This window comes from Coturnix japonica, chromosome 3, assembly GCF_054131305.1.
Source record: "Coturnix japonica strain WE chromosome 3, WE-NBRP24, whole genome shotgun sequence".
Lineage (NCBI taxonomy): Eukaryota > Metazoa > Chordata > Aves > Galliformes > Phasianidae > Coturnix > Coturnix japonica.
Window position 1 is genome coordinate 20,254,591 of NC_140665.1, and position 26,191 is coordinate 20,280,781.

The 26,191-nt window shown below is 35.5% G+C and overlaps 1 protein-coding gene across 2 annotated transcripts in view; it reads left to right on the forward strand.

The window, feature by feature from the left end:
* SPATA17 (spermatogenesis associated 17) overlaps positions 1 to 26,191 on the forward strand; it is an 81,401-nt gene that overhangs the window by 44,699 nt on the left and 10,511 nt on the right. For both annotated transcript variants that reach the window (XM_015857265.3, XM_085542948.1), the window contains 3 exons: positions 2,740 to 2,943; positions 8,011 to 8,162; positions 16,956 to 17,091. In XM_015857265.3, the coding sequence (XP_015712751.2) occupies positions 2,740 to 2,943; positions 8,011 to 8,162; positions 16,956 to 17,091 (492 nt within the window). The remainder of the gene's footprint in view (positions 1 to 2,739; positions 2,944 to 8,010; positions 8,163 to 16,955; positions 17,092 to 26,191) is intronic.

A 26,191-nucleotide genomic window follows, 5' to 3' on the forward strand; every position in this document is an offset into this window, starting at 1 on the left:
TAGTATATATATATATGCATATATATATACTATATATATAGGTATATAGTATGCCAACGTTAATTACAAATGTAAGAAAATATTTGGGAGAAACTAAATGATAGAGTGTTAGAAATTCAAAATCATTCAAAATATTAATGTAATGCTAAGGATGACTGGGTAACAAATGGTACATTTGCCAGTATGCTTGACCTGACACAATTAATATTCCAGGTCATGCTTGGGTTTCCATGATGGAAGGTCTGAGGCTGAGAATTCTAGGGGAAAAATATATCTATTGTATAACTCATTTCTCTCCCTCCTCCTTTCCCCCCCCCCTTTTTTCTTTTTTTCCTCTGACGGGTGAGAACCATAGTCTTATAAAAATAAATAAAAAATCTGTGCTTTCACACCTCATTTGCCATATTCACCACTGGGCCACCATTCAGTAGAAGAGGCTGATGCAAGGAGGTCAGCAAGAAGCTATTAGCAGAGTCGTCTCCTGAGATTACCTTGGTCTTATTGAGTTGGAAGTTAGCATGACAGTACTGCAAATAACTCAGCTGCAGGTTTTTTAACAGTAGCACAAATTTCCCCATAGTGTTTGTCACTTTGGAAAATTGTTCCTGGAAATGAAGTCCCAGAAATCTGGCTTTGACAGAGGACTTTCTGAGTTGTGAAGAACATGAGTACAGAAAAATGTCATACTCCCTACAGAAGAGATGATACTTTCTGAAACCTATCATAATATTTGGGAGGGTAAAATATATTCTTGTGGACTAAAAGTGAAGAAAACATTGAAATCAAAATATTAGTTAGTATTTAATGATATTTTTCTGCCATTAAAAAAGCGGTACTAACTGCAGTAGTTTTTTAGTTCAGAGGATATTGCATTAAATGAGGGAAAAGATGAAGTTCAAGTTTTTATCTTATGGTAATTGTCTTGAGAAGTTCTATTAAATGCCAAGGGCTTTGATCCTTCAGATTCTTATATTTCTGCATACTGCCATCTCTCTGCAGAGTGTAGAGTGAAAAGGGCAATCTACAGTACACCTCACATACACAAGGAATGGCACAAATGACTCTGATTTATAAAGATATTTTAAAATTAATGGAAGCAATTTTACCAGAGATTGGTTTGAACTAGAAAATAGAATCAAACACATCTCCTACCAAACTTTTCTAATTTTAAATCTAGGCTTAAAACCTACACACAAACCTTGGGGATTTTAGAGTAAATTTGCATTAATTTTATCTATCTAGATACAAACTCTGCTGATTGCTCTGCTATCTGTCTGTTTGAATACTTGAACGCATATAATTAAAATGTAAAGTAATTAACAGGATTGCTTGTAAAATCATTAGTTAAAATGCATTTCATAATTAATTTTGACCCAGATCTTATGTAGAGTTTCAGCAATAGAAGGCTCAACATCTTGCAATATGTCCAGCTGACCTCGCAAGTGTGCCTCTCTAAAAATCCAAGTCTGTTTGCATATTTGTTACACTGTTTGTATTTTTAACCTGATAATATGTGAAAACAGAGCAATGAAATATGACTCTTATTTAAGGCAACTTTTCAGCAATAATAATCCAAACGTCACTGAATCAGTGGGTTCCCAAACTTATTATGGCTAATTTAGGAGCCATTAAAAGTGCTAAAAGTCAATCCAATTTGTGCACCTTGAGACAGTTACATTTCAGTGTTTGAACACTGTATGAAATACACATTACTGTGAAATGTTTGAACAAAGAAATGTCAAGAACATGCATAGTATCACAATATAGATTATGAAATACAGTTTCAGAACGCCATTATACTCATATGGCTATTAATACTTACTTCTCCAAAAATTAAATATAGAAGCAATGGATTTCTTACAGCCCAGAATAAGACATGGACTTCTATTTTGCAGTCAGTCACAATCACACAGATTAATCCTGCTTGCCAGGTATTTGAAGCATGGACCTCTATAATTTAGTTTGGTAACCTGATGAGCTGAAGGAACAACCAGTAGTTGCTTGACATGAGTATGTATCTACCACTTATCTCTATTCATGTCCTTTTTACCATCACACAGTTACACTGATAATATAGTAGGATAATTCACACAAAGAAGAAAATGTATAACATGGAACAAAAATATATGGTCAGGTCCAGAACACTTACAGAATTTGAGCTTATAGCCCTTAAAATTTAATAAAAATATTTTGGATAAGCTACCAACTTTGATTATTTTTGTCCTTTAAGTAAGGTGAAAATTAGCCATACTTAACTTTTTTGAGACAAGGAATTGTGATTTCCCAGTAGGATCTGCTAATGAAAAATGCAGTAGAGCTAATAGGGATTGTTCAGTTCTTTCAGCTCCAAGATGTATGTAGTTCAGGAGGAGGCTTAAGAAAAGCAAGGTTGGGAACATATACTTTTTTACTTACTTTTCCCCACATCTCTAAAATGGTGTCTTTTTTATTCTGTTTATTCAGTACTTCTTAGCAAATAAATATAATAATAACAACAACAACAACAGCTGAGTTTTAAAACAACCTTAAAAGTATTAAGAATATTGCAAGTATTCTGTTGTACATAGGGTTCAATTTCAGATGCATGAAGATCATCTGTGTATTTCTTGCTTGTAAAAAATGAAAGTTACATGCATTCAAAGGGCTGAAACACAGATTATACATTACATTATCCTGTTTAAACATTTCTGTGAAGAGAACTGTAAGTTGAAGTCTAAAGTAACCTCATCTTCTATTCAGATTCCAGGCATATACAATTCGCCGTTCAGAAAATCCCCGGATCCAATGGAACTGCTGCTCCAGCAGTCAAAGCCTTTCAGCCACAGCCAGCAGCGAGTAAAGAGTCCCTTCACATATGATTTGTATGACTGGCCAACTTGTAAAAGACCTCCAACTTTCCCCACAGGAAAGCCTCTGCCACCTATTGGCAGACAGAAACCTCAGGTAACATTTTTCAGTATCTGTTTGGCAGCTTTTGTTTAAATATTTTATGGATTCTTTTCATTTATAGAACTCATGCTTGCATTCAGGATATAAGTCTTTGAAACAATCTGTCTTAAAGAAAAGTATATGTTATGTAAAAACAAGGAAATGTGATTCTCTAGTCTTTTCTTTGTAGAAAAAAAAAAAAAAAGTCATGTCTGAGAGTCAGAGATCTGTTATAACTGAGTATCATCTTGATTCATCAGATGTAAAATTTTTAGGTTCCAAAAAGTTAGGGAAAATTAAAGGTAGTACGACAAATTAGTCAGTTGAAATAACTGCCTACTTTTTTTTTTTTTTTTTTTTTTTTTTTTTAACCTTATTTTCCATATGGAGGTGAAAAGATATCCTCTCAGTATGGAGTAGTTCCTGCTCTTTTGCGTCCACTAGCTGTGTGTCACCTTTAATTACAAAAGTTTCTACACATTGTTCTGTATCAGTCATCAGGCTGCTCTGCTCCCTTTCTTAACTGTCATGGTCTCAATTTCATTTTCTGTTGATGTCAGTGTGTGTTGCACATAACTTTTTCCCGTCTCTTTTAAGTAATTGAGATCTCCAAGATAATGCACCGGAGTAAATGTACTACAGAATGGCAAAACAGCTTTTACCACCTTACCTAAACCCACTGGAAATACATCCCATATACACAGCAGATAGACCTTTGAGACCTGTATGTTCTTCACTTGATGGAAAGTGGATATTTTTTCAGACATATAGCTCTTTCCAAGACATTCCTGGTACAATTACTTTTGAGACAATTGATTTTGTCTTCCGTTCTGAAGAAGTTTTCAGTTTGCCCAGTCAGATAACTTTTTTGTTTTATGTACCTCACTCAAAAACTTTATTGCCAACTTGACTTTGAAGGACTGTAATATCTTCAGAACTTCTCGTACACATCTTGGATGACGCCTTGGGCAGCCTGTTCTATGCCTACCAGCCTCTGGGGCAGTCCCTGCCCCTAATCCATATCTGTCCCTTCCACGATGCAGTTCCATGCTGTTCCCTCTGGTCTTGTCTCTGTCACAGGGAGCAGAGCTCAGTTCTGCCCCTCTGCTCCTTTTGATGAGCTGCAGCTGCCGTGAGGCCTCCCCTCAGCTCCTCTGCTCTGAGATGAACAAGCCATGAGACCTCTCATATCTTGCCCTCTAGATCCTTCACCACCTTCATAGCCCCCCTTTGGATGCTCTCTAATAGTTTTATGTCTTTCTTGTATTTTGGCACTCAGACCTGCACTCAGTGATAGAGGTGAGGCTGCACAACACAGAGCAGATTGGGACAATCCTTCCCCTCACCTGACAGCAGTGCTGGATCTGGAGCACCCTAAGGATACAATTGGCCCTTTGGACTTCTGGGTCTCACTGCTGGCTCAGGTTCAACTTGCTGTCAACCAGAATCCTCAGCTATCTTTCTGTGGGACTACTTTCCACCCTACTAACCCTGAGTCTATGCATATATGTAGATTTGCACCATCCCAGGTGCAGAATCTGGCACTTGCTTCAATCTGTTGGTGATTGCCAAGCTCTCCAATTTGTCAAGATCTCTCTGCACAACCTCTCTACCCTCAAGGTATTCAACTGCTCCTCTCAATATAGTGTCATCCACAAACTTAGTATGCATTTAAGTTCTGCGAACTGGCCCTAAAATGGAATTCTTCAGAATTCTATGGGTTTGTTTGTTTGTTTGTATGTTGTAGAAAGACAGTGGTTCTAAATAAGACCTTAACAGAGCTACCATTTAACTGAAAAAATTAAGCAACAGTAATGAGCCATTAACAATATATATCTTTATTGGTATTTAACTCCTCTGAATTGACATGGCTATGTCCAAATACAGTCTTAAGTCTGAGTTCCAGATAGGTTCAAACTTTGTTTGGCTATGCCATCTGCCACAATTTACATGTGGTATATTGGTTGCATTTGTCACAGTCACACAGGCTAACACACACTCAAGAGGCTTTTCTCACCTTTGTTTCGCATCTGACTTGTCCAGAGGAGGACAAGTCAGTATCTGTGATGGGATGTGAAAGCAGAAGTAATTGGGTTAGAGAACAAGGAACAGGTGCAGATCTGCCAGAAATAGAGGTGAGTCCCACAGAGGTCCACTCTGCTTGTAATAATAAGGATCAACTTCAAATAAATTTTCCACCTTTTTTGTCCTTCCCTCCATTTGTCCGCACACTTTGGCTGTTTAAGCTTCCTCATATAATGAGCTAATTGACTCACATTAAATCCAAGTCAAAGCATGACCCAACTGTTTAGTGATCAGGGAGTTTGAAATTGAATGTATGTTCAAAACCAGATATATATGACATTATAGCCTTATCTTCTGGGACCAAAGGGCTATGACATTCCTTCAGCAGGATGTGACTTGTCAAATGCATTGTCTCTCAGGAAAAAGAGGAATATTTTGCATAGGTGATAATGGTACAGGAGTTGTGCTTTTTAAATAGAGAGAAGTCATAGTTTTTACAGTGATAACTCGCTCTTGCAAAACCACTTCGTTGTATATAAGGAATCTTACAAGCTTCAGTTTGGGTGTGGAATATTTTATAGATGTTTCTAAGTTCAGATGTACACACAGCAGTAGTACACATGCAGCCTTCCAGAACAAACCAGAAGAGTCCTGTTTATTTTCTGCACCTCAAAGAGGGAATTTACTATATAATACTTTAATCCTTTCAGCACCCTGGGATGTACACTGTGGGGCAAATTTTCAAAGCACAGCACATGGATTTAACTGCGCGACTCTTATTGATGTTAATGGGAGTCACACGGCTAAATCCCTGCACAACACTTTGACAATTTAGGGTTGTATTGTCTAAAGAAAGGACACTGTTTTGAGCTGATGAAACAGCTGGAAATAAAAACCCATCAGAATACATCATCCTGAAAGTTGTCCAGTGTGACAGTAAGGAATTTAATTACTAGCTATGCTTGTGTCCTAGTTCTCTCTGATAGCACCTTCTGGCACCATGCTTCTTTTTCCTGTATGCATGTGTGTCACAAGCAGGGTGAGCCACTTGTTACTCCACTGTTTATTCAGATATCTAGAAACTGTGTTGCCAATAGGGTTGGATATATTGTATAACAATTATATGTGCTTAAAACAACAAAAATTAGCTGTGTTCTACTAATTTCATTAGAACTATGAATTGAAAAAGAGTTAAAAGTTCTAAGAAACTGAAGAGAGAGAAAAAGGCTTCCTTGGACATCTGAATTGGCCCTTACACTCGTGAAATATGAGTACATTTTCTATAATGAAGAAGAAATAGAATATTCGAAAAGAATATTTTCCAAAAGCAAACATATCTGTTCTGATATTACTTGACAAGAGTTTCTTTCCTCTTTTCTCCATATATCCAGCTCTGCAAACATCTTACAATAGAGACTGATCATCATTTTATTAACAATTTAAAACTTATTTTATATCTTGATCGTTACTTAATGTATTATTAGAATATTGTTTCCCAGTTGTAATGACCTTTTATAGTATTGGTTATTCGCTTACAAGCAATGAAGTTTTCATTCTGCTTTAAAAGACTCACTGTAGTCATGCTAAATGAACTTTTTCTTTTTTATGTTTTTTTTGTGGAGACTTTTAGAAAGTGAAATCAAGAGAGTGTCTGCAATAAGTTTAAGCAATATGCTTGCTTACTTACTAGGATCTTTAAAAATATCTCCAAATCATGATGCTGTGTCTTTAAAAAGTAAAGTTCAAGTAAAAATCCATTAAGTACTTTCAAATATAGCAATCCTCCTGTCCAGCTGTGAAAAGTACTAGATGATACTTATTTGCCATTTGTGTTATTTACGGTCCATGACTTTTATGGTAACTGGTTCCTATTATTGGTTTCTATTAATGTAAAACATAAGTGAACATAAATGAGGCGTGAATCATTTCTTTTTATTAGCCCCGCAGTCTTCACTCAGTGCTTGCAGTAACTCCAGCTGTGACTTGTTAGTGATAACCTATTTAAAGAAGAATATCTTAAAGAATAAAGACTGTGATTAGGATTCTTTGTCTACTCATAGTTTCCAAAGGTTTTGCTAGTTCATTGCAGGATCAGCAATGGTGAAAATAAAATAAAAATTAATTAGTAACACTTCTAAATCCAGAGTTGCCACTAAATTGTCCTGAGCATAATATAGCACTAATTGTACTCTAGGTAAGTTCTCAATGGTTATTACTAAAAGGAAGATATGGTATATGTCACTTTGATGGTTCAGGAAAGGACTTTCTCCTGCTGTTTATCTGTGCTGCTAAATGGTAGATGCTGGTATGATCACTTATTAAGCAGTGTAACCTGAGGAGGAAAGTTCTCTATGTATACATATATATATTCTCTCTATATATAGACTTTGTGTATGTACGTATACATGAGTGTATAATATAGATGTATGCACACACATAAAATAAATAGGAGCTTTTAGGATTTTTTTTGAAACTAGCCAGATAAATGTGGAATTAGACTTTTCAAAAAGTGACTATGCAGTTACATTATAGTGGTCATTAGTTTGAATTGTATTAGAAGAATTATGTTTTAAGTCACGTATCAGGATCCCTTCCACATACTTTTATAGTTAAAATTGAAAAGAGCATGTTCTTTAAGGTGAAACATGATTTATCCTATGAAAAGATTTTCTGCCCAAGCAGAATTTAGATGAAGCTAATACTTGTATATCAGATTTTATTTCACTGGTATTTTTTTTTTTTTCCCAAGAAAAAAAATAAGCTCTCCTAATCAGTTCTAACAATGTATTGTTTTAAAATAATAATTATTTATTAGAACCTAAATAAATCTAGACTGCACATTTCTCAAACTCTCCATGGGGCTTTAAAGCATTTTGTCAACCTTTGTGTTATCTGTAACTCTCTATCAAAATGAACTGCTTTAATTATTTTGGAAGAAAAGTCTTGCTACACTTCCCAGGCACTCTGCCCTCTTTCATCAGTGATGTGTCATGAATAAAAGGAGCAAGTAAAAGAACTATGGCACCACAATAAAACACATTATCCTATACCTTTCAGGGGCCTTTCCGAGACACTGATGAAGTATTGCGGCAGCGCTACAAGCCTTTGGAGCCAACCTTGCGAGTGGCAGCATCATTCAGTTCACCACTAGAGAAGGCCAGAGAGGAAATGAAAAGGGAGGAATGGGGAAAATATATACATGAGAATGAGTAAGTTGTTTGTTTTTGTTTTTTTTTTTCCATATATTGTTATGAGAATGTTTTCTTTATTCTGTTGCTTTCAGAAACCTTTCATGCCAGGCAAAATGAAATGTCAAACCTGACAGCTTACTAGCAAATATTCTCTGTACGTACTTCTAAATCTTTGTCCTTAGATTATAAACTCTTCAGAGCAGAGACCTTATCTTGTAACTGTGTGACTTGTACCTTCCATCTCTATGAATCAATAGAAGATCTTGCCATAATAGTACTATGTGATGCAACAGATGGGCTTAATGGGAAATAAGCAAACAAATACAAATTCCTTTTTGCCATACGTACTTTGCCGAGGAACACATACTGTTTCTGTCCTCATATTCAAGCATTTTCCAGACTATGGGAAGAGAAATGTTGCACTCTGATAAGACTCGCATTCTCTTCAAGTAGACTACCAAAACTCACTTGGAAGGGAAGGGAGCATATGATGCACGTTAGAACATGATTTTAAAATACTGTAATAACTTCTGAAGCAGTTTGTCTTTCTGAGACATAGCATTTGTAATCGCATGAGAGAAACCAGCTCGTTTTCCATACAATCCCAAATACTGATGTAATCTATCCAAAAAGATTTAAGGCTATTGCAAAAATCATTCCAGCTCTCTTCTTATTGTGATGGAACACTTTTGTTCAATCATAATAAAGCCTATTAACTCACCTGTTCTGTCTTCGTAGTTAACTAGAAACAAATGATGTTTCTCCCTTGAATTCCTGCTCTTAGCAACCCTTTGATATTTAAATATCAGAATTCTAGACAGAAAGGAATTCCTTTTCCTTGTGAGCAGCCCATGATCCACTGGTTCATATTGCTCATGTTAGCTTAAGGACAGGAACTTCAGTATGCTCGAATAAAATGGATTTGCACTTCTAAAATTTGATAATTAAATCTTTTCTCATATTTTCCCTAATTGAATATTAACAGTGATATTAGAAGGAGATTCAGCTTAAAAAAGAAATATCGTTGTTCAGCTACTTTTGTTCTAATTTTTTCTATTTACTAGCAAAAATAAATCATAGTATTGATTTTGATTCCTTTTATACTAAAAACAATAGGGAAACTTTAAAACTAAAAGTGTACCTCAGCTTTCTGTTCTTTCCCGTTTGTTGTCATTCAGATTGAAGAAAAGCACCTTAATTTTCAAATCTCAGTGTAGATTTGAACTGACTTTTTTAAAACTTATTTTTAACTTATCTTACTGAAAGCTAGAAAACACTGAGTAATAATTAACCTTTATCACTCAATTAAAGTGTTCTTTTCACTGAGAAGATTTTGATTATTCATTCCAAATAAGGAGGAATTAAGTCCTTCACTTATGAGAATGAATATATGTTCTCCAGTCCTTATTTGATAAGATTTACCTCTGAGGTCATTATGTGGCCAGTTTGAAGTCTTATCTTGAAATATTTATTTTTCTTTCTTTCTGCTAAGTAAATCGTTAAGGTTTTAAACTTGTACAGTTCAAATCTGGACATGCCAACTTTGACAGATATCAGTTGATCAGCAGTCTTTATTTACCTTATGGGTAAAGAAGCGTTTAGTGCCATCCTTAATGCGCAGAAGCAGTAATTCTCAGCTTCATGCACACTAAATGTATAGTGGATTATACATTTTCAGGCTGTGATTATTTCAGTTTGTGCTTCAGATTCAACCAACCACGCAAGGGTCACATCTGTAACCTTGAAAAGGTGATGACAGAGCTGCAGGTCATCATCAGGACTAACACTCACTAGTAATGCCGCAGCTGCTGTGTGGTATGGTGGTCTCCAGGGAGGAGTCAACAAAGGGTTACTCAGATTCTACAGTAATCCTTTTCTCAGCAGTGTCTATTATGAATTGACAAATTTCTTGTCTCTTTCTATGTAATTGTGTACTTTGGGACTGTATTTCTTCCTGGTTGTGCTTCCTATGCTTATCATTCTTATATTTTAGAAAATGAGGGAAAGAGCAGAGGAACTGTGTGATATTTGTGGAAAAGCTTGTGTTTGCATATAAGAAGAAACAGAGACCTTGTTCTGTATTTTTCAAGAATGAATATTGGTGTTTTATAGCTGTTATATCAGGCAACACAGAATTCCCACCATGTTTTGTTTAAAACAAACAAAAAAAGCTCTGAAATCACTTTATACATTTGTCTTTAAACATTTCAAGGTCTGAAAAACTTCTTGCTTCTGAGAAATGCAGGAATAATTGAGAAGGCTTTGGGAGGGGTTCAGGTAGGCAGCAGCAGTGCAAATGCCAAATAAATGCGTAGATTTTGTGTATGCTTGCAGCAACTGCTGGATTTTACTATTTTTTACTGAAAGAGCAACTGGGCAATCTAACCTAATAAGGATGATTCCCTTTTCGTGCGTAATTGAAGTCGTTACTGCCTTATTGTGCTATTTTTCATACAAATGAAGTGATTTCCCTCTCCACTTGGAGAGGAATGACAATTGGACTCCTTTGGGATGACCACTTAATAAACTAGTGTCTAGTTTGAGACACCAAGTGCCGGATCCAGCATATTTAGGTCACTGAGCATGAAAAGTTCTTTACTCTGTCGTGTGCAGCAATGTACAGGCCTAATTTTCCGGAGAACAGAAATGTAAATTATTTTCATTAATTTTGTCAAAATGTGTCTCAGATAATATGCCTCATGATCCAAAGGATACTATTAAATATCTTTATGAAGTCCGCATACATCAGAATGAGTTGCAGCGTGGTGATAGAATAAGGGTACGCCAGTGATAACCAAGGTTGAGGCTTCCTGATTTATTGTTGGCTGCTGGTGTGACATCAGGCAAGTCACCTCACTGCTGGCTCTCTGTGCTCAGAGCTGTACTATAGGCAGCCACACCAGTCCTGAACACAGGGATTCACTTGTGTGCAGCAGAATGCAATGTTTGCACACCGTGTCTCACACTTGTTTTCAGCAAGACACTTTCTTTGAAAACTAGCATAGGTGCTTTTGTGCTACACAGTGATGTGCTCAAAGATGTACTTGAAGGCATCAGTGTCAAAATGTGCACAGCAATAAAGGTAATAAAAATATAAGAAAACAAGTTGCTCTTATTTGATAAAATTTTAAGATTTTTAAAAAATCTTATTTTTATGCTTTTAAGTTCTTTCACTCTATTTCTGACATAGCTGCAGTGAAAATGGCCACTATGTTTTGTGTCATGTAGATATGACACATTTGAAAACTTTGTTCAAATTATGCTTAGTTTTTCATATGCTTTGCAACTTCAGCAATCTGCATATTTTCCGGACTGTTATTGTATTATGATAAACAGGGATTATCATATATTTTCAGATAATGTTTTCTTAACAATTCAACTTCTATTTGTAACTCTTCCATTTATTTTAATTACTAGCACAGTGTGCAACATTTATTAATCAGCAGAGTCTTTTTAAGTTAAACTACTAAATTAGCTAACCCCATTAACACAGAATACTCCAAACAAGCAGTAATAGGAGAGGTAGTTACTGTGCAAATCGTATTATACATGCGGGTGCTCTAGGGCACAGTTAAGCATGATTACCCTCTTTTGATCCAGTATTCCTCTGCTTCTTCCAGCTAATTTCCAGTGGAAATTTACAAAGTAGAGCCTTCATTTTTCCATCTTAATTTTTCTAATGAAGTTCTAGCACTTTATAACACTGGGGATGCAGATTAATAAGTCTGTATAATTAAGAAGTTCTGGAATTTACTACAGAAGAGATCTCTTTTACTTCCTACATGAACTAGACAGTGCTTTCCTTCGTCACTGTACAGTATGGCTGGCATGGGCTAAATAAGGAGAGAGACAAAGGACTCTTAGATTTTCTCCTATTAGGATGAAGATGACTGATAGTTTATTGAAAAAGTACCCATATGTATGTAGCACATAACTACAGACAAGATTTGTAACAATGCATCCAAAAGAAGTTTGTCTTGCAAAAATGCTGTGCTGATCTTCTTACATTCACTAAGTAAAATATGCTACATACAAAACTTTGATTTTTAATGTACACGCATTATGAACTACATAATGGCAGCTTTGTTGCCATTGTTTTGCTGTGGGAAACCATTGTGCTTTTTTTTGCTTTGTTCACCAAACATAAAGATGAAGTGTGTTGGCTTAGAGCAATGACTTCAGGTAAAAGCTGAACTGAAAACTTGAAATTCATTACATATTTCATTTGAAAAACAAACAAAAGAGGGGTGGGGACGGATAAGAGTCACAGCTTCCAGATGGTTTGCTTGGAGCTAATTGTTCATGGTCATTACAATCAGAGGGAGCTTCTTTTCATCTGTGTTAGGTCAAGGCAACATGAGGCATCTGTAGCTTCTCGAGTAGCCTGTTCCAAGTTCTCATCACCCTCACAGTGAAGACTTTTTCCCTAATTTCTGATCTAAATCTACTCTCTTCTAGTTTAAAAGTCCTGTGAACTTCTTGTCCTGTGAAAGCATTCCCTGACAAATCCTCCCTCTTGTTTGCCCTGCTGCACAGGAGTCCATATCTGCTGCCACTTCTCTCAACTTGGTCAGGCTAACTAGAAAGCCTTCAGCATTTAAGAAGCCTCTTTCATCTCCTGTCTAAACAGAGGGATATTGGAACAGGAGACAGGGAAAGAAGAAAAAATAAGTGAAGAGAAGCAGGAAGAAAGAGCATGAGGGGGGAAAAATATATAGAAAGGAAGAATTAGATTAAATTAGTGGCAGCCTAGTGATACAGAACAGAATGAATGAAGGGACTGGGGAAAAAAGCAAGTTTTATTTTTATTAACAGATATTTAAACTATTTTTTGAAATGTAAATGTATACCACGAACTACTGTCAAGTCTAGGATTGCCTACTAATTCAAGGCTTCTAGGTCTTTTTTCTTGCTAATTCAGTCCAACAGATTGTGGTCCTGGAAAAACTGCAACTGACCTTTGTTACTAGTGACAGTGCCAGCTGTGGTCCTGGTCCTCTCTCAGTTTTTTGTTTATATAATAATGCTATTTGCAGAACCCAAGGTAGTTTCTCCTTTTGATTCCCTCTCTTTCACCTTGTATTTTCTGTATTTTTGGTACATCTCATTTAAGCTTTTGTGATGGACAAAATGAAATCACTTTTTCTTTTTTTTATTTACTTCTTTGGAGAAAACTCACCTCATGTTAAATCAGGAAATTTTAGAAAGGCTCAGCTTATGTTGACTATGCCTTGTGGCATAACATGACATCAACATGGAATTTAATTATTCTTTCATCCTGCTACTCTTTTTTACTCTGTCTTTTTTTACTGAAACCCTTCAAGAGCTTCTGTATTTACATTTAAGTGAGAAGAATAGCTGAAATCCAGATATAAGAATCCTACTCAAGTGAACTTCTTATGGTAGAGTCTACTGTGGTCTGAATTTGAACAGTTCATAATGTGTATTTGGATTTTTTTTCTCCTTCTTTCACTCTATTCTATCACATTCAAAGCACAAAGTTGTGGAAAAAACTCTGTTAGGTGTATATATACAGCTACAGAACAGAATGACATTACTGAATTTTATTACAGAGCTTTTACTTTTTTACTATAATTATTGGTTTCAGTGCTATAATGACTTCCATGTAACTCTCATTAATTTGGTTATCTACTTAACACACACATACAAGAATGTTTTAATGTTATTTTATTTACTTATTCACATAGAATGATTTTTGCTTGCTTTAAACAGACATTGAATTTGCAAACATCTTTTCTTGTAGCTTGATACTTGTCCCTGACAGCATCTGCTTACATAGCTCTGACCTGAAATTTTCACAGTCAGATGTTGTAACTTTATTTCTACCACATTCAAAGATGAAACAGTGGTAATCTCCATTCAGGCTGCTGTTTATGAAAGAATGATATGTAAGTGACATTTCGACTCCAAACATTGCTTATTATTGAGCAAGAAGTGATCATACAGAACAAAAAATTAAAAATTACTGCTTCGTGCCATCATATCCCATTATATCTTTATTATTCTTTCATTTCAATTTTAGCTCTCTTTTATTGTTCAATGTTAAGAAAAAAAAAAAAGTTTTAACTTTTTTCTCAACTGCAGACATATATTATGGGTTGATTTACTTCAGTTAGTGGTCTTAGAGAAGATATGCAGTAGAATGTGTAAGATTATGTTTGCGCTAAGTTGCGTGTAGAGTACACGGTTAGTTGTGTACTTACAGTCCTAAAATGTTAAAATATAAGTATAGATATTTGTTTGGAATCATGGTAGAGCATACAGAGTTTGAAAAGAAGATAATGCCTCCTCTATTTTGTGATATTCCAATGATGCCACCATCATTTCCAATGCATTGAAACATATTCAACTGCACACGTAGTTTCTATGTCATCATCTCCTGATTCATCTGGATGAGTTGATCAAAATGTGACAGCTGTGCATGGCCATCTGGAACATGGCTTGTCTTTCATGTTACTGTTTCCATTGCCGAAACACACCACCCAGTGTGTGTTTCTTCGCTGAAGGAAGTGATCTTCACTGAGCTCACATCCACTCTTTGGTGTCATTCATCATTGATGAATGTCAAGGGGTGCCATTTTTTCCATGTGGAGGAGTTCAGTCACACCCCTTTGTTTGATATGCTCTTGCATGTCAGACACCATTTTGTCAGGCTGCCCCTCTGCTGCCATCTGTCACATGGCAACAAAATGTTGTGAAACATTGTGAAAAATGTGATGGGAGGGTTCAACCGCTCCTGCCATACCACCAGTATCTGTCTCTGACATTGTGGGCCAAGATCATAAATAGGAAACATTACTTTCAGAGCAGCCCTAGTGGATTACTCTGAGTACTGGTCTGATAATAAATAAATAAATAAATAAAAATAGTCCGCAGTGCAGTCAAGCCCTCCACATTGGAAATGCTATAGGGAAAACTAGCATCATTATTGTTTTCCTTTACTTTATCTTCTACTCTTCTCAATATATATTTTTTTTACTGCCATATTTTGTATAAATTTTACTGATGCAGTATTCATATTGAATTATGAATGTTATGGCTCAACTAAATTCTATGCATATATAGGCAAATCCCTAAACTGCTAGCCTTGTCTTCTCAGCTATCCAATCCCCTGAGAAAGCCAATTTCCTTTCATGTCTGAACAAAAGAAAAATGTACTATTAAAATGCAATTCAGAAGTGATAAAAACTGCAAGTGGAGCAGCCGGCTCACAGCACCTTGGATGTATTCTGTGGGACACTGGGGCCGCATTAATTTTTGTGTGCTTGTGATGTCCATCCCATGTGCAAATTAGCATTACAAGTACCATAATCTGTCTTATGTGAGAGTGTCCTTTCCCAGGAGTATACACATGCTACTACAGATTTGTATAATTTAAAAGTCTGCTAACTCAGTGTTTTTCTCATGCTAACTTTACATAATATTTTTTGTGCTACTTGATAGAGTAAATTGCTACAACTAGTAAAATTGCAAAATAGTTTATTTTTCTGAAGTGGAATTTAAATACAACAACAAAGAAACAAACACAACAAGCCCACCCAGTTTCTGATGGATTATTTAGTGAAAATAATTTTCTTAGTCTGTATCAGCCAAGAGGCAGAAAGTTTTTATTATCCCTCTCTTTATGAAAATTTGACTATCTAACTCTTGTAGGGAGTCTATATACTGAAATGATTTCAACTACTGAAAAGATTTTAATTAATTACACATGCAGCAGATAAAGTGGTGCTTTAAGCTCCTGAAACAGGTATTTCTAACTTAATGATTCTTTTGCTCTTCTAAAGAACACTTGCTGTTGTTTACTATACCAGCAATGAAGAGCTTCCTTCATGGGATTTTCCTTTGTGTGAAATTGTACCTGTTTGTTCTCTTTCTTGCAAACTAATATAGAGAGGTGAAACTAAGATACCTTTGTAGGATCTCTTTCATATCTTTTATATATGAAGTGTCCTTTACCTTCCTTCGCATCATTTACTGTGGGTCCAATCCTGAACACTTGTCCATGAGATTAGGGGTGTCTGAAAACCTCTTATATGTCCAAAGCGGGTAGCTGGAATTTCACTGTATTGTGGCAGTATGCAAGAAGAGAATTCACACTTGGTATGATCAAAGACAAAAAAATCAAGCTCCAAAAGACCACTTCAGAGTAAAGTATACAATTTGCAAATTTAAAAGAAACCATTGATTTACCTTGTGTCCTGCCAATATGTGAATATCGATAGTATTATCTATATGTTTTCATTCCGACAAACTAGACTACAGTATGTTTTACTTTAACAGCTGCCAAAGGATTCATTTTCTGTTTTGATATACAGAAGGGGTTCTTTCTGGTTCTGTTTAGATTTGACTTATACTTAAATTGCTGACATCTTGAAATTTTTCCATCCTAATGGAACAATCAAGTAGAAGTTGTGTTGTGTGTCTTTTGGACTACACAGCTTGTAAGATGAATGCAAGGCTCTCTACTTGCGCATGGTCTGTGCTTTCCACTGACTTGTGGCATGGACTGCATTGCCTGTATCAAGAAGCAGTCCAGTAATAAAAGTCATATGCTGTTGAAGCTCAATAGCTCTTTGTTCCAATTTTCTTTTTAAAAAGCAGTTATAAGAAAAATTTCTGTAATATTTTTCACAGTACTGGGGTTGGGAGGGTGCTACTTCAGGAAATTAGAGTAGGAAATATAAGGAATGCATGTCCACACAGTATCCTAATTCACTGATACTTGATTTACATAAATTCTGTGCCATTCAGAGTAGTATGTAGTAATTTTTAAATATTCTTAAATTTCAGATTTTTGCCATTTTCTTCGTATCATAGAAATAAGAAATATGAACTGTCAATTCATGCATCAGAAAAAAAAGGCAATGAAACTTATGGAGTTAAGCATTTCCGAGAGGTGCAGCCTAATAAGTGGATAGCAGGAAAGGTAAGTCACCGCAAAAGTTAAAGAACTGCTTACTTTTTAAAGAAAGTTATTGTATGTGATGGGACCTAATCCTGAGATAATCAAATGCAATATTTCTAGTATGTTATAAAACCACACTGAGCTATTGTGATGAGATATCAAGCTTCCTCAGCACTCTGGTAAGTTAAATCTGAGGAAATTCAACACATCTCCCATCTACTAGATATGGTTTTAAGAGCATGCTTAAGTACATATCCGGTTGTATCAATTTTGTAGTTTTGCTGTTTCTGTGTTGCCTTTCTTCATTTAAAATATAATACATATATTTACTTTCACACATAAAGAGAAACCTTTAGAAAATTATGGGAAAAGTACACCAAAAACATTATATTGCTTGTATTCTTCAAAAAATAGTACAAGTGAATGAAAAATTATTTTTGTTTTAAGATGGCTCCTTCATCAGAAACATCTCATATATATTCAGTTTTGTGGTGCTATAAGAAATAGTTCTGCTCTGAACTTTCAATGTTATATAAATTATTTTCAGTGCTTGAAACCAAATACAGTATGAGATTTCAAAAGTCCGAAAAGTTCCATCGCTTACCAAGCATGATACAGAAAAAGGAACACTGAACAATTGCTTCTTACCTGTTTTTCAGATACTTAGCAACTTTAGGAAACCAAAGGTTCAGAACTTCTATATCTTCACAGTAGGCTTATACAAAAAACAGGAAAGGATTTGTTTTTTTAGATCATGTGTCAATTCCTGCAAAACCAAACACTCTCTCTGAAACGATATGAAAAAGGAATTACATCGTTAGGATAGTACAATTGTATAGAATTAGTGAAAAAAGATGAAAATGAGCCAAAACAGCACTCTAACATGTTTATAGATGTGTTTGTATTACTATTTTTTTTCATTAGATATCATAATCACATTATAATTTCCCTGTATAAGAAAGATATGCATCTGGCAGAGCAGTTCTAGCACAAGGCCTCAAAGATGATAATGTGGAACATCTTTTATATAAGAAGAGGCTAAGAGAGCTGGAACTCTTCTGTTTGGAGATTATCAGGGGCATCTCACTATTGTGTTTAAATTCCTAGTGGGAAGGAATTAAGAAGATGGAACAAAATTCTTAGAACTATCTAGTGAGTCCATGCTGTGAGCATAGACAAACACTAGCACACATTATCTATGGGGTTTTAGAAATTGCTTTCATTTCATTGGAGATGTTCAAAACACAAATGTGGGCCAACAGCTCACTTTCAACATAAGTAATTCTGAGAGTTTTTAAGATGTGATTACTTACTTCTTAGGAACTAACTTATCCTTGTAAATATATAATAAGTTCCAAGGAAATTTAGTTTGAGACCAATTAGTGGAGGATGGACTTGATTGGAGTCCAACTGTATGAGTATTACACATCTGTAAAACAGTATAAAGATTTGTTGGTCATACTTATCTTACAATTTAAAGATTCTCTCTCTTCCAGTCCTTTGCAGTTCTTGATCAGACTGAAATGACAATATAAAAAAATGTATTATGTATATTATATAAATTATGGGACTTATCTGATATCGCTGAACTGACTTGTGATCTTGGATATATTTCAACCAAAATCTCTGGAGATGTATAGCTGTATGTGTTAACTCAACATGACAAACAGCCTTCCAGCTCCCATTTTTAATCAAAATTAACCTTCATTTCGGAATTTTGCTTAACAATTCATCTGTTTAATGCAGCCATTATGGGAGGTTTCCGTGAGATTATATATATTTTAATACATTATTACACACTGAATAACTGATAAGTGCCAGGATGTATGTTCTACTTCTTAAAGTGGTATGGTAGATAAATCTTTCTTATCATTGCTGATAAGAAAAAGTGTGGTGTAATTTCTTCCAGGGAGGCAGTTCTGTGGTTAGTGGGTCAATAATCTGATTCTTCTGATTTGCTGAAGTATTATTTGATACTAATTGCCTTTTTAAAAATTGTGTATTAAAAAGGGTTTCTGTGTGTCCATGCACATGTTTGGGTTGTATTTCCTTCAGATTTTTTTGTATATATAAGCGTCTTAATTCAAGTTACAGGATTAGTATGCAAATTATATAATTCCTTCAGAAGCAAAATGAGCAACAATGAAAAGTAATGCCTTGCAATACTTCCTCTGGTATACTTCCACTTAGCTTCCAAAAATCTTACTGTGCTAAGGGAAAACTAGTTCTGTTATTCAATAAAAACTAAAAAAGTTAAGAAATGTAGTGATGATTTACTTCTAGAGGGGGAGGAGAATGTTTTTATCCAGTTGTAAACTACTATATAAGTAAAAATGCATTCGTATTTTTAAAGTTGAAACAATGTATGTCTAAATACCTTGGTCACTTTTGATTTATGTGTGAGAAATACCAATATAAAAAAAAATTACCAGTCACTGTGAGTTTAATCTACAGTGATAGGTCCCAAAATAGCTGGACAGTCAGGGGATCAAATACACTAACTATAATCTTTCAGTTGTCAAAACACTCACATATGTTCATATTTACTGAAGCAGAAATGATGGCTTACAGCCTTTAATTGGTATTGGAGTTAGTTTGTGTATGCATTTTTGAAAACTGACTTAAATGACAGCATTAAATGTTTTCTTATTTAGAAAATTCAGGATGTGATGTTTGAAGACATTCTTTGCTGAAATACTCTTTCCTCTGATGCCTTATTAGCGTTGAATTACAGTACAACTGCATCACTGTTTCATTATTTGCAGAGGCATTTTGGCCCTAAACAGAATTTTATTATCTACAAAGCATAAAAATATCCAGTACTGCAAGGAATTAATTTAGAGAACCTAAGCATATTGCACAGAACATAAAGTTGACCTTTACCGTCTACAGCTTTTGGAATGGAGTGGGATGTGGAACACATCATAGATTTAATGTGGCACAACGCTGTCTGCAGAAACTTGGGTGGGACTGTGACTGCCTGCCCATTGCACCCGATGATTGAATCTGCTGTCACCAGCATCCTGATAATAATGAACATTCAGCTTAACGACCGTGATTATGATTATCATAATTGATGTGCAAGTGCAGTGTGTGGGGATCATTACAGCTGAACTGTACAGCAGAGAAACATGCCTTAGTTATGGATAATTTTACTTTTATGCATTGATTGGGATAAAATATGCCTTTCAAGTTCAACAGGCCAGTGTAATATAATTTTAGGAAGCCTTCTACATGTATGAATTGATGATTATGAGCTTCCTGCAAAACAGTCATTCTGCCTGTTTGTTTTGAATTGTTTCATTCCATTAATAATGGGAAATAATTAAACAATTAGATGTTGAGTGGAAATCACTTATAGAGTACTGCCAGCATTAATCAAATATCAAGCTGAAATATTTCTGATTGTGATGGCCTTGCATAGGCTAGGAAAAACAGCACTTGTATTGCACCACCAACAAAATTCTAGTTATGTTGGAGCAGTAGAAACTGGGCTGTAGTCAACATCAATATCGTTTTCATGCTGTATTGTGTAACCATTAGAGCAAACCATAGTTGTTGGCTATATAAATGGTATAGCTTCCACCTCTGTCACCAGAGGCAGAGCTAAATGAATTAAGCTTAAAGCTTAATTCAGGCAGTGTGGATAAAAGCACAAAGCACAACCAGCAGTTTCCGTCTATTTTGCTGGATAGTGATTGCCAACAGCCGAGATTAGGTGGAGTTGCAGAAGTATTCCATTCAGTCATATAATGACTTGTAGATGGACTTCAAGCTCAAGGTTATAAAATGAATGTTAGGACATTAGTATAATGATAGGTATTTCACTGATTTACAGAAGGTATAAATTGTTCCTCTTTGTTCAGTAACTGGCAGAAGTGTCCTATTTGGGATAACAGAGGTAACAGATCACAGAAAAAAAGTCTAATCTGCTTTCTACCATAAGGAAGATTGCAAGAATCAGGTCTCCATGAGTGTTTCAACTGTTCTTATGTTAGTTTACTGAGTTTTGAGTTTCAGTGATGAAAAAGAAAACTTGAGTGTTGAGGAAATCCATGCTATTTTGTATGACGTCTGTTGCTTCTGGAACTTTGATAGTTTCAGTTGTTTTCATTGTTACTTGTGATATAGAACAAGTTGAGCAGCATTTTAAGTTTCACCTATGCAGGAGGAGATGGCCTGAAAATCTCAAAAGTGAGCAGGACTTTTCTACGCACATGACTTTTCTATGTAATATTGTATTATAATATTATAATATATACATATACTACAATTATACTATTGTTTTCCACCTCTTCCTATACTGAAATTTATCTAAATCTCACTATAACTTGACTTTTCTTAGCCTGGCAGCAATTATATTTGAGTTAATATATGTGATTTTTTTTTATCAGAGAAAAAAAAAAAAAAAAAGAACACAAGCATATTTTCTAACAGAGAGTAGTATCCCCGAGGAATATGAATCTGTTCTATCAGCCTTATTAAATATTTTGAAAATTTAAACACCATACTTACAAGTATGCTCTGTAAGATAAGTTTTTAATATACATGAGGTAGGACATTCTGAGTATCAGTTTCTTAGTTTCTCCAGTGCAATTGCAATGTGTTTTCCTAAGCAATGTAAAGCTGACATAATGTGGCAGCTAGAAGTGGCTCTCTTATAGGGGAATTATTAGGTGATCTGTAAGAGTTTGTGTTTTACACTACTGATTTCTTCATGAGCCATGTCAGGGATAAGGGTTATTCAAAAAGTGTTGCACTCTAGCAGTCTCTGGCCAGTGCCTGTGTAATTATTACTGCAAGTGTAACTTCATGGATCTATTCAAATGTTTCAGATGAACCCTTAGCATGAGTTATCCTGGTGGTTGAGAAACTTAACATGAGCCAGCAGTGTGCTCTTGCAGCCTGGAAAGCAAATGGTATCCTGGCCCCATTAGAAGAGGGGTGGCCAGCAGGGACGGGGAGGTGATTGTCCCTCTCTACTCTGCACTCCTAAGGCCCCATTTGGAGTACTGTGTCCAAGTCTGGGGCCCCAGTACAAGAAAGACAGGAAGCTGCTGGAGAGGGTCCAGAAAAGGGCCACAAAGATGATCAGAGGGCTGGAGCACCTCTCCTACCAAGTCAGGCTGAGGGAGCTGAGTTTGTTTAGCCCAGTTGAGCTGTGGGCTGACCTTATTGCAGCCTTCCAGAGCCTAAACAGGAGGGGAACCAACTATTCACAAGAGTAGATAATAGCAGGACAAGGGGAAATGGTTTTAAGTTGAAGGAGGGAAGATTTAGGTTGGATATCATCTGGGATATTCTTTACCAGGAGAGTGGTGAGGTGCTGGAACAGGATGCATGCAGGGGTTGTGGATGCCCCATTCTTGGAGGCAAAAAGTGAAATCTCTTTCAAAAGATTCATCCATTCAGTCTTCTAGGAAAGAAAAACAGAATTTCAAGTTGTGATTGTTGACATAATGATTTTTTGAGATTACTTGACCAATGCTATATTTACAGAAATACATCTTATTATAAAGATCCCTTTCAGAATTCTCATTTTAAAAGTTTCTTTGTGGGGTTTTTTCTCATTTGAGAAACATTCTTCAGGTCACTGCTACTGTGCTGCCCTTAAAAAACTACTCATTGCATAGTGCAAATGATTATTAAGTATCAGCCATCTCTGAAATTACTTTCTTAAGAGGGAAAGGAAAGCTAAAATTATGAAGCAAATTAAAAGATACCCAATGGCTGCTGTTTAGCTAAATATAAAAAAGGCTGGAAAGAAAAGCTGGAAAAGCAAAGGTTGCTGATGACTTACAGGGTATGATTTTGAAGGAATAATACAAAGTGGTGACTGGGATAAGTCAAACCATTCAGTTGGTTATTTGCATAAGAAAAGATACTGTCACGACTCTTCTAATCAAATCCATTCTAGTAGTTATTTGTCGGTAACTAGTTAAATATTTTATAAAACCCGATTTTCAGTCCTGTGATTTCTCAATGGGAAAATGCAGTCCCTTGATGATGATCCAAGGCTTTGAAGAATAAATTGATTCGAAAGAGAAAATTAGATGGTACTTATTATACTGTCTAACTAGCAATCCAGTGTCATTTGTCTGTAGGATGATAAATGTCTGGCTTTGCCTACCTTCTTCATTTAATAATGCAACTTGCATGTTTGTAGTATAGAAAGAAAATCTTGCCTTTTAGTAAGTTAAATTTAACCAATATTTTTTGAGGGAGGTAGATGTATATATTTAAATTCCCACTTTATGCATTGCTCAAACATTTTAAGAGGTCTCATTTAATGAGGAAAAGAAAAGCTTTACTAATAGAGTATCTTGCCTAGTTTTGTCAGTGCACACTCAGTGGACCTTACAGCAACTTGTGGCAGAACTTTAGGTCCAAAAACAAAAACAAAAAACCCACCTGTAAGTGGAACTGGAAACACTAGTGTTTGTTTACAAAGTATTTAATTGATGTTAGTTTTAGATCTTTGATACTGTTATATTATTTGATTTACTAGAATTGAAAATCCTCTCACTAAACTGGGAGGTGTTTGGCCTTACCTTTTGGTGACAGTTTTGCAGGGTCTGTTCAGTATTCTTGGAATTAAGATTTGTTCATAAATTCACCAAAGACTGTATTTCAACCAAACTAATTCGTCACAATATTAAAGTAAAAGTCAGTAGCAATTCCTGATGGAGGATGTCTGCAAAAGCATGCTACTTTCAGTAATTTGGTAACTCACCTTTAGCCTGATTGTGATAATTAAATATAGTTGAAATGGTAGCTATAAAGATTTTCACAAATCTGTAAGACTAACACAGCCCATGCTGCTATTCAAAAATGCCTGGGATATTAAGATTAGTTCTCAGTACTTACCGTAGATGTATGTGATAACCAGTAATGACTATTATTGATATGCAGAAAAATTCCATCATTTCCTTTTAGGAAGAATACTCTAGGAAGAATGTTGTTACTCATATTCACAGAAAAACAGACACTTTGAATCTCATCTTAATTGCATGTTGCTGGTGGCTTTACAAATTGTAGTCCAAGAAGCATGTCCTAGTGGCTTCCTGCAACATATACAGTTAGGATTTCAGAATGTCACATCTGAAAACATTGGCTGAAAGAAGTGTTTTATTGTATTGATGCATTATGATTGAATAGCTGTGTCATTTGTAACACTATTAGCACATGTATCTGCTTTGAATGAATTCTAAAAGATTATGCTGGATATTTGTCCAACCTGAGAGAAAATGTGCATGTTTGTTGTTTTGATGATCACTCCAGAGAACAAGTGTAGATTATTCTCAGACTTGTGTTGGAGTGAATGAGAATCTACAAGTAACACAGGCTGCTTGTTGTCCTCATGGTTTTAATGTAAGCATCTACTGCTTCTTTAAAATGTAGATCATGAATCAACTCTTTCCATCATTTCAAGTACTGATGTAGTGCACCTCTGTATTTATTCATTTAATGCCAGTGAAAAACTTTGCAAAATACCATTTACAAGTTTAAGTTAAATGGATCTTCCACTGCGATCAAGATGATAAACCCCATTCTCTGCTATACTTTGTTTTCTGTTGATCTCAGCAGAAAATATATGTGGAAACTGAAATTCATAGCCACATCAGTAGTTATTTATGAACAGTTGTATTACTGTGTGTTAATATTCAAGAAAGAGAGTTACAGAATTACTCAAGAATAACCTTTTCACTTGTATCTTCATTTTCATTTAAATAACCTTACAAGCTTTGATGAGTTAATGTACAGGGATAATAGTAGATATGGTACACGGCACAAGATAAAGACTGTGATGAACATAGTATCTGCTTTCTAACTGTGCTGCTTTTGTTTTCCATAATGAGTCTCTCTGAGTAGGAATTTACGTTTTGGCTGTGATAATAGAAACTAACAATATTCCCAGCCCAGGGCTTTCTGACATGTTAGGATCTCTCACTTGTTATATGAAGGAATGAGAGTGTAAGTGACAAATACTGATCATTAGCAATTGAATGCACTGCTCTTTTACAGTATAACTTGTTGGATATGAGAAAACAAAAGAAAAAGAGAAACAATAAAAAACCTGCGTATTAACATACTTTGTACACTAATGCGAACCTGCTTGATTGAGCAGTGCAGTGTCAACCATATCTTTCTTCTAATGCTAAAAGTAATGCACATAGACAGAGTGACAATCAGAGTACAGCCTCCCATCAGCTGTAATTAATCTTTTAGTTAACAGAGACTAGAAAAGCTTCTCATCAGCCCCTTCTGAAGTCTGAGGCACCCTGTTTTTTGATGTTTGCATTCTCAGTAAAATTGTCCCCACCAGTTCTAACAAATTGAAACACCAGGCTAATTATGGCAGCTAATGAAGTGTGTGGAATGGTCACAGCTTGTCGTGAAACTGTTCCTTCAGCTCAGATTAGAGTTTCATCAATCACTTTTTTAAACTGATCCAGAATTGCTTCTGCTCAGTGCTTGGCATTTTTAATGCTGTTTCTGTAATTGGTTTTTTCCCCAAAGCTTAGGCTATTTTTTGAAATATTACGTTCTTAGGACAGGACTTACAAACTCTGGTTTATAAAAAAACATTTCATTATTGCCTCTATCAGCTGATCAAGTGCTAGAAAGCTAATAAAAGAGGCAGAAATATAAAATTTGATGTATTGCTTTTAATCCAGCTAAAGGTAGCAATAAAGCATATACACATATATGTATATGAATCATTATTACAGTGGGCTGGGTGTATACTGCAATCTCATGAGACATGGTTTGTGGACTGGATGGTTGAAATCCCACTGAAGGACCTAAATGAAATGAATGAATTGGTCTTAGCTTATTTCCTTGTGGATTGTGATCCTTCATATATCACTCAAAGAGTTTGGCATGATTTGTAGTTTTTACAGATTCCCAAGCCTTTGGCAGCAGGAAGACCAAAATGTGTTGCTATTTTAAGTAGTTTTGCACTTCAGGTCAAATCCAAAGTCCTCAAAGTATGGGAAACTTCACAGTATAACTTACATGCTACTACACTGTAATGAATAAATTAGCATATAAAACATTGTAACAATCTGAGTTCCTGTTTATCATTTATAAGATATAATAGTATTCAGCTATACAGTGA